The sequence below is a fragment of the Falco punctatus genome, assembly GCF_963210335.1.
Source record: "Falco punctatus genome assembly, chromosome: 2".
Lineage (NCBI taxonomy): Eukaryota > Metazoa > Chordata > Aves > Falconiformes > Falconidae > Falco > Falco punctatus.
In genome coordinates, this window is record NC_137581.1 from 11710453 (window position 1) to 11727567 (window position 17115).

General features: G+C 44.2%; 1 protein-coding gene across 1 annotated transcript in view; it reads left to right on the plus strand.

Moving 5' to 3' along the window:
* Positions 1-466: 466 nt before the first annotated feature.
* The window catches only part of MTNR1B (melatonin receptor 1B), a 38866-nt gene continuing 22217 nt past the window's right edge, over positions 467-17115 (plus strand). Inside the window, exon 1 of the mRNA XM_080376593.1 lies at positions 467-3204. Coding sequence (XP_080232719.1) covers positions 2994-3204 — 211 coding nt within the window. The 5' untranslated portion in view covers positions 467-2993. The remainder of the gene's footprint in view (positions 3205-17115) is intronic.

Below are 17115 nucleotides of genomic sequence, written 5' to 3' on the forward strand. Positions count from 1 at the left end.
CAAACTACACAGTACAGCCTCCGACAGAGCAGAGTGATGCATGGAATATTTGATTGTTCCACTATCCAGGCAATTCCCGGTCTTATCCTGCAACACATATATAGTTTGCCTTAAAAAACTTAAATTGCTTTCAAAAAGAAACACAGAACTGTTACTTCTCCTAGACATAGAAGAAATTTCCCCAAAATTTAAACACACCAAGGTCATAACCATCCACCTGTGAAGAATACACCCATTTCTTTGAGATGGAGTGCTTTCCGCAACAATGAGTTATTTCATATTAACCATAACAATCAATAGTTCAAGCACGCATTTCACTTTCAAAGAGAAATTAGTTTAATATGAAATAAGGCTACTAAAAACTAAGTAAGAACATCCATAGATTGTTTAATGCAGTTTAATAAATCATTTTAAAAAGCAAATAAGATTAATATTTATAACATCCTTTTATAAATAACTCTTTTTTTTTTTTTTTTTTCCTGAGGCAGAAAGGCTCCCATTTTGATTCCTGCCTACTTGTTTTCCCATTGTCAAATGCCAGTGCAGCCACAAAACACATGCTGTTTTTGCAAAGTCAGCAACACTTATTTTATTTCACATTTTGAGCAGACTCATACTTCAGGCCAAGTTCAGGCCATAGCTTTCTAATTTTTCTCTAAATTACTTGGCACACTTTTGGGAAGCTGTAAAACAAAATGAGTGATGCTACATAACAATCGTATGTGGCAGGGAAATGATAGAGTGTTCCTCTTGTGTGGATGAACTGCAAACCTGGAGAACAGCAAGAGCAAAGCCTGCTTTGAAAAGTCACATTTATGCTTAGGGACAGTATAAGCTTTTGACAAACATTTAATAGAAAAATCCTGTAGTAATAACAGACCACAAAATGTCACATTTCTCCTAAAAGCACTTATACAGACTCTGGAAAGATGCCCAGAAAGAGCCCCAGGCATGAGAATAAATGGTAATATCTGTAAGTTTTCCATAATAACTCAGTAAGACTAAAGCAGTACATAGATAATGGGCAGTGAGGACACCAACTTTCTGAAAAGGCAAACTGGAGCAAAGGTACATAAAGGGAGACACTGTAACACAAAAGCTCTTCTTAAAGGTAGATTATTATTCATTGGAGAAAAATCCTTGTTTGCACTGATGAATAAAGAAAATAGGCATTTCCTTGGATAAAATTCCTTTTAAACTTCTGGAGAAAGAAAAAGAAAAAACAAGTAAACTTTTGCTTCCATCAAGAATGGGCCTTTTCCATCAAGTGTGCAAGTATTACTTTCCTATGGCAGAACTGCAAAATAAGTATTCAAGAGTGATAGTTCTTAGAAGACAGTCCTTCTTTGGTTCAAGCCACAAAGCTGTGATAACTCCATCTGTAGGTTGAAAAGGATCATGATGCCTTACATATAGCCTACATTAAACAGAAAGCATCTGAGGTATGATTATTTTTTTCTAAATCGGTGTAAATAAGACTGGTACAAAAATCCACATGTACACTTTCATGTTCATTCCAACCAGGCCTGCTTTAGTACTTTAGCTAAAATTGATTAGGAATTCATTTAAATTGAACAACAATAAACTATTTCTAATTTGGAAATAGAAGTACACGCAATAATTTGTAGTATTTTGATTACACCAGTGCATATTTGTGTAGAGGTAAGATTCAAAGCAGCAATGTGCCCTAATAAAATATTTGCTGTTAGAAATGACAGAAACTTCCCCCATTTTTCCAAATGAGCTAAACAAGGCAAACCATCTCAAGACCTAATTCTTGAAAAACAATAGGGCATACCTTTGCCTTTCTCTGTGTTGAACAGACACAAAGAGGAAAAATACAACCCCACAGTAACTTCTGCACTTGTAGCTCCTGCATCGCTCTCAAAACTGGGGCAAAACCTGGAAGCAGGACACCGATCCAGTGTGGCCTGGTTGGCCTGAAAACGGTGCACAGTAGGACACAAACCCCTTCCGAGTTACGTCTGCTGTGAGCAGCCCTAATCATCAGCACACGCTATGTGAACCCGCTGAGGCACTGTCAGCGGCACCTGGTAACTAATGCCAGCTATGCTGGAAGCCAGACATGGAGGGAGACGTGGGATCTGTCCTCCTTTGTCACCAGAATCTTATTTATTTAATGTAAATGAGCATATATGGCATCTGTCACTTTGGGGTCCCAAATGATGGTCTGCCTTTCAAACAGTTGCGGAGTGAAGTCCATCGGTGACCTCCTGCAGCTTGTAAGGGAAAACCTCTGGAATACACACATTTTCCAAAGTGGCCAAAGTGGACACCGGTTCAGAGCACGTCCCATCCGTGACTTTTGCAGGTGCCTCCCCCTAAGGGCGGTGTCCTTGGTGCCCCCCTAAGGGCCGTGTCCTTGCCTTTATCCCACAGACTGTCTTGCCCAAGCACGAAGGCCAAGGCTGCAGCAATGTAAGTGTCAATCCTTGTTAGATCTGCGGCCCAAGGAAGGGATGCGCCAGAAAGCCTGCCCGAGCGCACCGGGCGCCAGGAGGCAGTGAGGGGAAGAGGGTTCCCCGGCCTTGCGCTGCCGGGAGCCACGGTGCGCCAAGCCTCGGGAAATACAAACCAGACCCCCGCTTCCCCGCCGCGGCGGGCGGAGGTTGCCGGCCGGCGGCTGCTGCCGGGGGCAGCCCCGAGGGAGAGGCCCTTCGCGCAGGCCCTCAGCGGGGATAAGGGAGCGCGGCCAGCGCCGCGGCCCGCGGGCCCTGCTCCCGCCGCCACGGCCCCCGCCGCCCCCTCAGCACCGGGAGGGGCCCGCCGCCGGCCGGGGATCCCCGCACCGCGCCGCGGGGCACCGCCCCCCGCCCCGCCCTCCGCCCCGCCCCTCGCCCCGCCCCGGCCGCTCCGCGGGGGAGGGGGGGAGCAGCGCGCCCGGCGCGGCCGTTAAAAGCCTTCCCGCCCGCGCACGCGGCCAGTCAGCGGGGTCGCCGCGCCGCTGCCGGGGCCGCGGGCGGAGCGCAGCGATGCTGGGGAATGGCTCCCTGAGGAACTGCTGCGACCCGGGCGGCAGGGGCCGCTTCGGCTTGGCGGAGCGGGAGGCGGCGGGTGCCCCGCGGCCCGCCTGGGTGGTGGCGGTGCTCTCCAGCGTCCTGATCTTCACCACCGTGGTGGACATCCTGGGCAACCTGCTGGTCGTCGTCTCCGTCTTCAAGAACCGCAAGCTCAGGAACTCAGGTAAGGGCCCGAGCCCCCGGCACCCGCCCCGGCGGCGGCAGGTGGCAACGAGCGCCCGGAGCCCTGCGGGCGCCCCGGTCCCCGCTGCAAACTGCCCTGAGGAGACCAGCCCGCTCGTGGTGTCCGGGCTGGCCGCCTGCTGACGGCAGGGGACCAACGACCCCCCCTCCGTGGGTGCGTGCCCTGCGGTGTGCGCAGGGACCCCCAGGCACCCCGTCCCGGGAGCCCCCCTGGCGCAGGGCCCCGGCGCTGCCCGCAGCCCCCGCTTTGTCCTGCCCGGGGCAGCGCAGGTCGGCAACTGGCGACCGGGGCACCGTGCAGTCCCTGTGGAGCTACTGATGAGGCGAATCGGTGCTACCTCGTTAACGTACCGGAGACAGAGCCCGAAACGGTCGGAGGAAGAAAGAAGAAACTTTAAAACTTGCTTAAGAGTACTTCCGAGGATGATGAGGTGCTGTGCATGTGTGGGAGCGCGGCTCTGCCCACGCTCCGGAGTCTCTCTCCATCGGCGTTCACAGTAGCTTTTCACGACACATCTTTCTTGTCTCCTCACCGAATATCCTTCAACCAGAAAGCAGCAAATAAAGTGGGGTGCTGTCTCCTGAATCGTGTCTGTAGTTCTTTGTGTGTGCTAAAATGTGATTCTGCCTCTTCTCATTTGCTAAGCTTGCTTTCTCGCCTTTGCTGGGCTAGCTACACGTGTAACTACAAAACTCTAGATAGCACCAGCTTCTCGGATTTGCCTGCCGGACAACTTCTCACCAGATTCACGCCTGTCCCGCTGCATGAGGGTGGCTCCTGCCGCTGATGCAGCCGCCCGCTGCCTGACGCGCAGCTGGGCGGCTGCTGGCACACCTGCGCCCGGCTGACGTGGGGTATTGCTGCAGGATAAGGTGCTACCCCCGCCCGAAATAGCGGTGTTAGCTACTCGGGTAGCACCGAGAAGTTCCTGAAAGTGCTCGCTTCTTCGAGTCTTGAATACCATCGTTTTGCGATGCGCAGGCAGGTCGGGGTAACAAGACTCTGCTGAGACCTGGATCGAGTCAGACGCGACGTCCCCGACGGGCTCTATACCGTTTCGGTCCAGGTCCGCAACCGGGAGGCAGCGGGGTGCTTCCCCGCCAACGGGAGGGAGGGACAGCTTGCTGACTGGTTTCTCCTGGGTGGTTTTTGGTTGTGGGTGTGTTTTTAACGGGTGTCGCTTCCCGAGCGCTCTCGTGTTTCACGTGCAGTGAGTGACTAGAGCTGCTAGCTGGACGCTGGCACTCATTCGCCCTTGTTTTACATGAAGTGATGCTTAGGAACAGGAGTTCACAGAGGGATGAGACTTCCTCTCCCTAATGAAGGTGTACAGGAGTGTACACCTACACTCTACAGGTGTAACGGCAAGCGAGGGGTGCCGGCGGGTCCCGGCTGCGCGGGGCTGAGCGGTGACAGCCGGCGGAGCAGCGCCGGACTCGAGGGTCCCGAGGCGCGGTGCGGGTGGGCAGGGCAGGCTCGGGGCGCAGCCCTCTGCCTCCTACCTGGGCTGTGCGTTCAAGGGAACCGAGCCGTTCCCGAGAGCGGCAGAGCCTTACCCGGTGCCGAGCCGAGGAAGGCGCCGCACCCCGGGAGCGGGAGCCCTCCGTTCCCCGAGCGGCGCCGGGCCGGGAGCGGGCGTGCCGCCGCGGCGGGGGAGGGAACTCCCCCTCGGCAGCCGCCGTGAGTCACCGGGATCTTGTCATCTTTGATAAGTGCCCTGAAGAATAACAGGGAGTTCCTTCTGCATAATTTCCATAAAGTTAAGTAACTTTTAAATTGCCAGTCTTTAGTTTTCCATCGGTGAGAGATGGCTCTTGGGGATGCAGCTGAAAGAGGAGTTTGGTAAATGTCCACAGAAGTCTTCAGAGAAAAATTCTTAAGGAGGGAGCAGAGTGGAACAGGACTGCAAACTGATGTGGGTAGAGTGATGAAGAGGCGGTGGAGAGCTAAGACAGTGCTTGGGAGCCCTTAGCCTCCCACCAGGAAAGAAGATGGACAAGCAGGTGTACTTACAGGTCTTCCTTTCTGAGCGAACCAGAAACAACATGTTCGTACTCACAAGGGGAGTGGATGTGGTAGTAAGTGAAGTGGTGAGGAAAAATGGCATGAAAGGAGTCAGGCTTTCAATAAGGGATGTCAGAGGAATGAGATGAAGCTGGTGGAATGGTCCTGACAAGAGACAGGGGATCCAGGTGACAGAAGAAATAAAGAAGAGCTATAGCACCATGAGCATTCAATTATTTTTGAAGAAGATAATGAGAGGGTTTTTTTTGGTAAGGATGAGAGTTTGGGACTTCAAATCAGCCACAAGCGTATGAGGAATAAATTAAGCAGCTCTACCCACTTCTCTAGTACAAAGAGTAATCTTCCCTGCAGAAAGCAAAACAGGGCTTTAACATATTCCCAGGATATATCAGCACTATTCTGTCCTGGGCTTCACAGAGGAATCCGATAATTGCAAACAGTGTAATTATGCATCACTGTCCTTAAAACTAAAGCATGATCAAACCCAAATCTATTGTGATGCTGTTATATAATATGGGACACAAGAATGGAGTGAAATAAAATGACCCATTAACCTTTATGCTGGTAAGTATTATGCTCAGCAGGAGAGAAATGGAGAATGGGTAGTGTTGTCCCGTAGGCAGGTTCATTACCCAGTGCGCAGCATCAACTGACACACCGAGCCAAGGTATTTCTATTCCTTTATTCTAGTTTGCACAAAGTAGGGAGCTGGGTGGTACCCTCGAATGCCTGGCTCACCCACTACCAAAACTTCACTCTGTTTATACTCCGCAAGCGAAGGCATCAGCCTTCATTGGGTACAAGTTACGTAATTCTTTCATTACTTCGTACTCATTTTCCTATTTGTTAAGCAGTTCCCTCACTTCTTATGTTAAATAGTCCGCATGCTCAGCCTCCACTTCTTTTGGAGTCGGAGGGGTAGGGGGGTGGGGGGCTCTTGAGTCGGTGGTCGCGATCTCCCCCTGCCGGAATTACTTTCCCCCTAGTTAGTGCTTCTTGTGGTAAACTTCCAGTCTGCTCGTTCATTCCTCTTGTGGTGGTACTTTCCTCGTTTAAACAAAGAACTTGCTGGCGCTCAACGAAGCGCTTAGCAGGACATACAAATATGCTTGTATCTTGGATTAACCATTAACAACTCATTTGCTCTAATTGTCTTAAAGTCAAACTACTAACAATGCATTCAATTTTAGTAATCGTTTGATTTCAGTAGAACTGGTGCTTTTAGAGTTTGCTCACTCACTCCTTAAACAGTGGGAATTTTGCCAGCCTTACGGCAGAAGGATTGTTTCATACTATACAGAAGCCTCTTTCCCACGTTTAAATTTGGTTTTGGTGGGGGAGGGGAAAACTTGTGAAGGCTCTTCCAAGAAATGCATAGCATAATTGGTATGAATCAACATGCTTTTCTTCTTACATAACTGCACCCAGTCTTTCTGGGAGAGGCTGAGCAACTTCTGATTCCTAAAAGTGATTTCATTTGCAGATACTAATGCTTTTATCACTTCTGACTGGGGAGGGGACTAACTTCGTCCAACACACTACAAAATTAAATAAAATTTTGTATATGGAAATGATAAAATATATTAGCCTGTCTTTCTATTTGAAATGTCAAATGTGTTCTCAATTTTCAAAAGCAACTATTGATTTTGGCCACCTTCAATTAAGGGTGCCCAAGTTGAAGGCAGCTTTTAAAGTGCTAAACTTTTGAAGTGATAAAGTTTACATATGCTCCACACCACTGCTGGATGGCCAAGTACCCTGAAGGTGCATTAAGTCAATCAAAACCACTAGACGCTTTTAAGAATATCAGGACACATTTGTATAGCCATAGCTATAAACATAACATTATGGGCTAGGGTAGGAAGCACTTCAGAAGGTGGGAACTGGCAAGGCGTCTCCCACAGGAGGCAGATAAAGCAACCCTTTTGTATTTCATGGTCATTAAAGCCAGCATAAAATCAGCAAGAGGTGAGAATTGGGTATTAACTCAAAGAGTAGCGAGGACTTGGGACCCTTTGACTTTTGGCAGAAGGCCTAGTACTAACCTTGGTGCACTGCCACAGAATACATTAGCAGAAAATGATATTTTTAGTGCGTTGTGTCACCCCTTTTCTCTCTACTGTTTTCTTTTCTATATATAACAGCTAACACAGTATGATGAGACCCTGATTTCCATTCGAATAGCAAAGTGCTGTTGAAACACAAATTAAATCAAAATGTGTTTCTTTTACCTGTAAGAACATGGGTGTATTTGCATGTTTAGTTCTAACTAACGTGCGTGTGAGTGCAGAGATGGACAGTACTTCTCAAATCTACATTCAGACAAAATGAAAACTTCCTGCACATAGAATTGTAATTTTGGTAGTCGTCTGTCTACTAAATAAACATGTTCAGCCATATAACCAAGTCTTGTAGTTTTTCCATGCTATTATTTCCACAACCTTTGCTCTGCATCTCTGTAGTATAGTTGAGGGTATGTTTTCTCCATTGTTATATGCTGGTTTCAGTTATTCTTCATCTCTTTGGCCACACTGGGGTTTTTATTTTAACTTTATGCTTATTAGTTGCTAATTTATAGTGGACATTTTAATTTGTAGAACTATAATGGGCATTTAACTTGGATGGATCATTTCTCTACCTGGTGTGAACTCTTGTGCCCTTTTAATGGACAATGAACATGTACTTACCTCTTAACCTTTGTTTTTCCATGGTAAGCGAGTCAAATACTTTCAGTTTTCTCTAGTTAACTAGGCTCTTCGTTTCCCTGATTGTTTTAGGCCTTTCAGCTCACCTATCCCAGCTGAAATAATGTCTTGGACAAGAGAAAACTGAACTGTTCACAGTGATGCAGATGAAGTACCACCAATACCTTCCAGAAAATAATATTAACATTCTATTCTGTTCTGTCCTTCCCTGGATGGACAAAACAGACATGGTATGCCTTGGAGCCACATTTTCCCTTTATGCAATAAGATCATACATATGACTCTTCTTTGTGCAGTCACTTGCAGCTCTTCTTTTTCTTTTGTTTTCAGTCCACACAATTATTATTTCTTCAGTACCTGACCTCATACCTCATTGTATGTATTGTACTCCATCCACTTTCTTTTCTTTTTATCCTCAAGGAAAAAAAGATCTTGACATTTCCCTGTATGAATGTAGGCTCTCAACTTTGTATAATCACAAAATTTCATTAGTTCTCTTTGTGTTTTGTGACATAATGCTTCTGAACCAGACAAAATTAGTTCAATGGAGGTTAACTCCCTCTGGTCCAACAGTTTTCTTTCATCACCATCCAGGCAGTGGTAACAACAGACTGTGTGTGGTACCCTAACATATGTGCTTATATCAGTTTAGAGCAACCTCCCAGGTACAGAACATCCAAGTCCAGCTTTTATTAAATAAAGATGGCCAGATTAGTTGGTATGGCCACTTTGTATAAGCTCATGTTGAATTCTTTTCCATTTGTCTTTCCTGCATCTTTAATTTTCCTTTTCTTCCAAATTTGTTTCTGCATCCTTAACCTACAGTTAAGATGAGATCAAGAAGCTCAAGGATTTGTCGATTCATTCTTCCTTTGCAGCCGATTCATCACCTTAAATACAAGTGCCATGTTAGCACATAGTCTATGGGAGATGAATCTTCCAGAGGTGGCAACGCTGTTTTAGTTTTCTCATTACTCCCTGACTAATTGTTTTTATGACTTATTGCTAGCACCATTCATGCAAAAAGAAATGGCAATTTTGCCAGCACCACAGCAAGGGAGGAAGAGATGGGTAGTAAACTGTGAGAGCACCACAGCTGCAGGTGAGTCACGGCAAAGCTGCTTTTTGGGATGCATGTGGGGAGCCAAGCTCTGTGCCACAGCCTGAGAGAAATCAGGACTTCCCTACTGGCAGTGAGGACCAGAGAATACATTCAGCCCATTTTTACAGGTCACACATAGCGCTCTGTCCTTTCAGAACACATGACACTATCTCTGAGATAACAGATGTTAAAAAATTCCTACCATCAAGTATAGCGTAGGTCTCTTCTCCCACATAACAAGTGATAGGACTAGAGGAAACAGCATCAAGTTGTGCCAGGGGAGGTTTAGATTGCATATTAGGAAAAATTTATTCACTGAAAGGGTGTTGAAGGATTGGTAGAAGGCTGCCCAGGCCAGTGGTGGCATTATCATCCCTGGAAGTGTTAAAAAAACCCATAGATGTGCTTAGGGACATGGTTTAGTGGTGGACTTGATGATCTTAAAGGTCTTATCCAGCGTAGGTGATTCTATGATATTCAATCTCTCTGACATTTTTGCTTTATTGTAGATACGTTAATTCATCACATGCCAGCCTGCCTTGTCACCCAACCCACTGTTATTGTCCTTATTAAGAACTGCAGCAAAATCTTTTTCAGACCAGCAGGAATTTTAAGCTAATATTCAGATTCAGATTCCCCCTTCCCTTGTAACTCCTCTTTCCTTTTTCCTTTTGTTTATGTGGTGAAAGGGCATTTGATTAGTTTTAGAAGTCTTTGCAAAGCCAATGAAGTTTAGGGTCTTTGTCAGTTCCTGTTTTATCATTTTTTTTGCTCTCTCTAGCAGTTTTCTCTGGTGGGCGTATCTTTTCTTGTTCCTTCTAGCCTCATTTTTTGCCTCTGCTATCCTTGCTGAGACAACTTTTCCTCCAGCTAGATCTGGAACTTCTTATATTTTTTCCCTATTTTGGATGCAAGTTCCAGAGAATATTTTTGTATCTTCACCATGAAGAAATGCCAAGCTTCCTCCACATTCAGGCCCCTAAGCTTCTCAATGCAGTTGACTTCACTTTCCTAATTAGCTTCTTTTGTTTATAAAAATGTGCAAAACTTCTTCTTAGTTATGTATGTTTTGTTTATTCTTCTATTTAATTTAAACAAAATAATCTCATCTGCTTTCAACACAACCTTATTTTCTATGACAGGCTCTTCAGGGATGTCTTTGTTCATTATCTAAACAATAGCCAGGATGTGTTGGCAAATAGACTCTGTATTGAAGAAATCTACTGGGTGGATGTCCAGTACTCAATGGTCAGCGTGTTTATTACCTCCTTTACAATGCTAGGAACTGCAGTGTCCCATCATTAAATCGTTTCCATTAGTATTTACCTACTAAAATAGAGGTGATCACATCCTACTGCAGGTTTCTGCATGCTTCCTTGCACATTGTGCAATTTTTCCCCAGTGTAATTTTGGTTTTTAAAAGTATATTATCCTCTTTTTTTTTTTAGTTTTTTTTAAGTTTTTTTTTTTCTTTTTATGAAAAGTATACCTTTCAGTTAATATTTTTCTTCTCTGATCATTGGTGCAATTCTATTCTAACAGAATTATTTCCATAAAGTTTGATTTTAATTTCTCACTGGTTTTGGATCCCCTATGTTGTTGCATAGGTTCCTGGCATTTTTTTACTGCCTCTACTGCTTTTTAAATTTCCACTTCAGTCAAACTCCTCAGTCTTTGAGTTTCTATTTTCTATATTTGTTGCCACCACGTTCCTGAAGCCAAAATTCCCCCTGCCATGGGTGTTAAATGAAGAAACTATGTGGTTCCTTCTCAGGCTCTCCTCCCTTCTCTCAATTTCAAGTTCTTTTTTATTCATTCTGCCAGCTTGGATCGCAAGCTGGTATGCCACATGCTTAGGTGAAGTCTGTCCATGAAGATATGAAACCTCTTCTCAGAGAATACCTCCAAATGATCAATACTCCAAGTCTTTCTACATCACTTCTGGAATTATTCAGTCATGTTCCCATGACTCATCTCATACTTCTAATTACACTTCTATTCTTTTCTTGGAGAGGAAACACAAGTAGTTCATCACCAATTCCCTCCCCTTTGCTGTGAGACTTAGTTCAAACAGTAACCAGCTGGGAAAATAAATCTTCAAAGTTACTTATAAAATAATAACTTTAAAGTTTATTAACCTGTTAATAATTCCACAAGTAGGAGAGCAAAATGAAAAGCCAGTATTGTTCATTTGCAAATCTGGAAAATTAACAAAGGAAGTATCCTTCAGTGAAAGGAAGGAAACCTTGCAAGTAAATTTGGAAAAAGTAAAAATCAAAGACCTAAGAATGTTCTAGATGAGAAGAAATCTAAAGAATATAAATTTAGTAATATGGAATTAGAAAGTTTGTAAGGAAATTATAGGCCTAAAGGGATTGAAAGAAACATGCAAAAGTACAGAAACATATTGAACGAAAAAAATTATGTCTGTATCACTCTGCATCACAGGGAATCCTGAGGAGATAAACAGTTTCTTCAAAAGCAATAGGAGATGGCTTTATATGACACTGTGTATAAAATAGTGGATAGCCTTAGAGAAGACAGACTAGAATAATCTTTTTTTTCATCATCTGGAGAATCACAATGCAAGACCAAGGACATGTTCAACATAATTTGGAGATGGAGAATACTAAAATAGAAGTAGTTTTCTGAAATGCTAGGTAAACTGTGGAAGTCAGGAATTTGGTAAATTTAAATAACTACTGACTCTTTTAGGAATACTTTGAGTGTTCAAAGCCATAATGGCTAGTGCTACCAAAAACTGGAGAAAGTGTGCAATATATTAGTGGCAGGTGTAAACCAAATTCTAGCAACTAAGGATTACGGCAAAATTGCAATCTGAGGCAGGTTTTTCTACAGCTATAGGGTACTTTGTATCCTCGTTCGAAGCACCAGGCAACACCACATTGGATGATAGCTCTAAACCAAAATCTTGTTTTCTCCTGTAGAAGAGTGATCAATTTGTTTGTAAGTGAGTAGGAAGTATATTGCCAAGATCAGCTTCAAGACACTTTTACTTTGGAATATAATGCTAAATTCTATACCACTTGCCAAATGGAGCTGTTGGTGCACTTACTTTTAGAGGAAATAGAATGATAAGCGTTTAGTTGCACTGGAGGACTATAAAAGTTTTCTTGAACTTGTAACGGAAGAATCTAAGGGTATATTTATGTTGTGTATTTCATTTGGCACGAGTCCACTCTACCCATGTTCTGAGTGAAAGAAAAACCGAAGGATGATGTTAGTGCGATGCTTTGCCTGCAACCCATACCCAGGCTCTCCATAGGTCCAAGTCTACCACAGTCACACAGTTGTGTTTTTTTTCAGCTCAGAGTATGAATAAATTTCCCTTCATGTCCTTGAAATAACCAATGCAAAAAACCCCACAGATACAGGAAATTATAAGGACATCTTAGCAGCTGTAGTATGGCAGTTCTAATGTGTCTTAGCAGCACTCCCTTTGCTGCCAGCTCTCTCCTGGACTCTGGACTGGCATTTCTTTTGCGAGACTCACTGACTGCATGAGGCATGACCTCCCTGCAGTAGAGCTCTGTTCTTGGATGGATCAGCAGAAGCAATTCAAGGATTCGTGGTGCTCTTTGACATAATCAGCCAGAGAGTAAAGAGACCAAATCCACTCACAGAAAGCCAGGACAGCTTACTTTAAAAAAGTAATTTTTTCAACTATTTTTAGCATATGTATATATTCACCAAGTGACTTGAACCAGTCTATTGAGGATGTTATAGGAGACTACAGTCATCTTATTAAATCAATGATAACCTGTTCTCTGCCTCTAGGAGGAAGTTCTACTCCAATTCAAATCTATTCTGAGTACCAGTATCCTCAGATATGCTCCAGACTTTAGCTTCTTAGAAGTTATCCTTTACAAGCACATATTGGCACCTTGACATAAGCTGTCAAATACTCCCAAGAATATATATAAAAACAGCTGTGTTATCCTGAGCTGAAAAACAAAACCAATTTTTTTCCTTTGCGGAAGGGAAGAAATGCTATAGGAATTTTCATCTTCCTAAAAATCAGTTTGAGTGTTGTTCTAGTTTTTAGACTCCCACCTTGATATGGGCATGAAAGAGGTTTCCTGACAGAAATATGTCTAAATCAGTGTGGGTGCAACTCCATTGTCCTCCTTAACTTTGGAATCTTCTGGTTTACTTTTGGTCACAATACTGATAAGGACTGAGCTATATCAGAGTCAGTTTTCCTGACATTTCAGATGTGTATGGGACAGTCATATCTTGACATGACAACAGCCTAAACACGTTCATCAAATTACTAGGATCTGGATTGCTGGGATTCTCTTTTAATTATTTATTAATTATAAAGGCATTTGTTTACACTTGTTAATAAATCACAGAATGGCTTAGGTTGGAAGGTACCTTAAAGATCATCTCATTTCAACCCCCTTGCCACAGGCAGGGACACCTTCCACTAGACCAGGTTGCTCAAAGACCCATCCAGCCTGGCCTTGAGCACTTCCAGCAATGGGGCATCCACAGCTGCTCTGGGCAACTTGTGCAAGTGTCTCACCATACTCAGTAAAGAATTTCTTTCTAATATCTAAGCTAAATCTACCCTCTTTCAGCTTAAAGCCATTCTGCCTTGTCCTATTACTACATGCCCTCGTAAAAAGCCCCTCTCCAGCTTTCCTGTAGGCCCCCTTCAGGCACTGGCAGGCTGCTATAAGGTCTCCCTGGAGCCTTCTCTTGTCCAGGCTGAACAACCCCAACTCTCTCAGCCTGTCTTCATAGGAGAGGTGCTCCAGCCCTCTGATTATCTACGTGGCTCTCCTCTGAACCCACTCCAGCAGGTCCATGTCATTCTTATGCTGAGGACTCCAGAGCTGGATGCAACACACCAGGCGGGGTCTTACGAGAAGAGCAGAGTAAAGGAAGAGAATCCCCTCCCTGGACCTGCTGGTCACACTTCTTTTGATGTAGTCCAGGATATGGTTGGCTTTCTGGGCTGCCAGCACACACTGCTGACTCCTGCCAGATTTTCATCCACGGGTATTCCCAGGTCCTTCTCCGTAGGGCTGCTCTCAGTCCACTCATCTGCCCAGCCTTTATCCGTGATTGCTCTGCCCCACACGCAGGACCTTGCACTTGGCCTTGTGGAACTTCACGAGGTTTGCATGGGCCACCTCTCTAGGCTGTCAAGGTCCCTCTGGATGGCAACCCCCACCTCCAGCGTGTCGACATCATCACACAGCTTGGTGTTGTCATCACGCTTACTGCTTAAGTTATTTATGAAATAAAAACATAACCCTTCTCACAAAGTTACTATTTTTTTCAGCTGCTTTTTACAGACATGGCTCATTTTCAGTGTTTAAATACCTGTATTAAGGTTATAATAATGTTGCGTGACATATCCACAAACATTGTCATCTTTCTGCTATAGAGCAACAACTGTTCATCTGTTGGTTTAGATTGCCATATTTGCACAAGGGCAACAATTGTCAGAAAATACCACATGCAGCCACTGGAGCTAGCAGTCTGACTAAAAGGAAAAATATCTCCTTAATCACATTATCACAGAATGGTCAGGGTTGGAATGGACCTCTGGAGATCATCTTGTCTACCCCCCTGCTAAAGCGGGGTCACCCAGAGCAGGCTGCACAGGATCACATCCAGGCAGTTTCTGAATGTCTCCAGAGCAGGAGACCCCACAGCATCTCTGGGCAGCCTGTGCCAGGGCTCTGTCACCCTCAAGCTAACAAAGATCTTCCTCATATTCAAACGGAACTTGTGCTGCACTTTGTGCCCGTTGCCCCTTGTCCTGTCGCTGGGCACCACTGAAAAGAGCCTGGCCCTGTCCTCCTGACACTCGCCCTTAAGGTATTGGTAGACATTGAAGAGATCCCCCCTCAGCCATCTCTTCTCCAGGCTGAACAGCATTTCCTCATCAGGGAGATGCTTCAGTCCCCCCATCATCTCTGTAGGACCCTGCTGGCCCCTCCCCAGTAGCTCCCAGTCTCTATGGTACGGGGGAGCCCAGCACTGGATCCAGCACTCCAGGTGCGGCCCCACCAGGGCAGAGCAGAGGGGGAGGACCCCCTCCCTCGACCTGCTGGCCACCACGCTCCTCCTGGTGCCCCCCAGGGTCCCACTGGCCCCTTGGCTACGGGGCATACTGCTGGCCCATGGGCACCTTGCTGCCCACCAGAACATCATCCTTGTAAATATAACTATGTTAACTAATTACAAGTTCAGAGCTAGCATCAAACTGTAAAATATATTGCTGCAAAAGAGACAAGGACTTATATATAGGCATCCTCATGTCTCTAAGATTTGCTCAAATCCTGCATGCAATTCTCAGTGTCCTTTCATTCTAAAGCTAGTGCAATTTTTCCAGTTACCTCAGTATACACATCATTTCATTTGAGTTCAAATAGAGAAAAAGACCTTATGTCAAATGACTGTCACCTATGAATATGTGTAATCTAATCAGTCTAGGTATTTTTATTTCCTATTTTTCATTCAAGTAAAAATAGTCTACTTGCTGGGTTTTTTAAAAAAGTGTCTATTGAAGTTACTCATGCTGTTCTTGCCCATGCTGGAGTCCATTAGTGTTGTAGTCTTTACGACTTTTAAAAGATGTTCTTAGAAAGAGACAACTCTATTCAGCTCTTCTACTGACAAGTTAAAGGACGTTGTTATATTAAATCCTGATGCTTTTTGCTTCAAGACAAGTGAAGACACACAGGTGGTGTAGTCACTACATATCAACCGGGAGATAATCCATCCCTGCTTTCTGTGAGCTACAAGGGTCTTAAGACTCTTGGGAATCTATATTCAATCTATTATCAGTATATTATATTAGATATATTACATTACATTACATTACATTACATTATTGAGGTTGTAGAGTCTCCATCTCTGGAGATCCTGAAAACCCAACTGGACACAGTCCTGGGCAACCTGCTGTCACTGACCATGCTTGAGCAGGAGATGTTGGACTAGATGATATCAAGAGTTCCCTTTCAACCTAAACCAGTATGTGACACTGTGATTCTTAAGACTCCAGCACAACACCACAATTTGCTGTAAAAAATTGTATTGTATAATAAGTACTGGTGGAAAGATTTTCATTTGACATAATTGGCAGAACTCTATTAACAGCACTGGCTTATTGATGCATAAGTTAGGTTTGACTCATCCTGATTTCTGAGATCCCTGATTTCTGAAAAGCTTGGTTTTTTTCTCAGTGCACATATATTTAAAGGTAGCACATTTCCTAAGCCTTTAACATGGTCTTTTACTGCTTACTGACACTAGTTTTCCGTTCCTTTATCGCTCCAGTTTGGAAAAGACCAAACAGGAAAAGAAAGTGAAGCTGGAAATATGTTTGCAGGAGCATTAGCACCTTTGGTTGCATGTCATCTGTTAAGCAAGGAATAGCCTTTTGGTGGCAGAACTCTGTATTGGCAGTATACAGTGATACTGAAAGCAGCTGGGAGGTAAACTCTCATTAATCTTCTGTATCAGTAGGTCCAACCCTTAACTGAAACATAAAAATAATTTTCCAAAAGAGAAAACAAAGCAGCACACTTTCTCACACTTTTAATTACATCAGCACAGTCACCTGACAGAAAATGCTGTATTTAAAGAACTTTCTGTTAAATAGGAAGGCCTAATACTTAGCTAATACAACAATAATTTGATAAATAGGGACTGGTACCTTATATGCCTTTGCCTTGTTACACTAGAGGTCATGATAGAAAGAAAATCTAAAATTCCAGGTCCCCTGCCAAAAGTCAGGTAGCACACTGGCATGTTCCAGGTATTTTACTGGCATAAAATATAGTGGCAGAAAGTGATTGTTGTGCTCTGGAAATATAGAGCAGTGCTGCTCAAGGACACAAAGCCTACCTGTGAGAGCTCTGAAGTGACTGCAAAAATACTTATTAGATTCACAGGTAGGGTTAGAGCCCACGAACAACAGATTGTTTTCTGAATCGGTCTTCATGTTAAGCAACATTTCCCTTTTTTTTTTTTTTTTTGCTTTCTTTTGAAGTCATTAGAAGCAAAATGCATTAA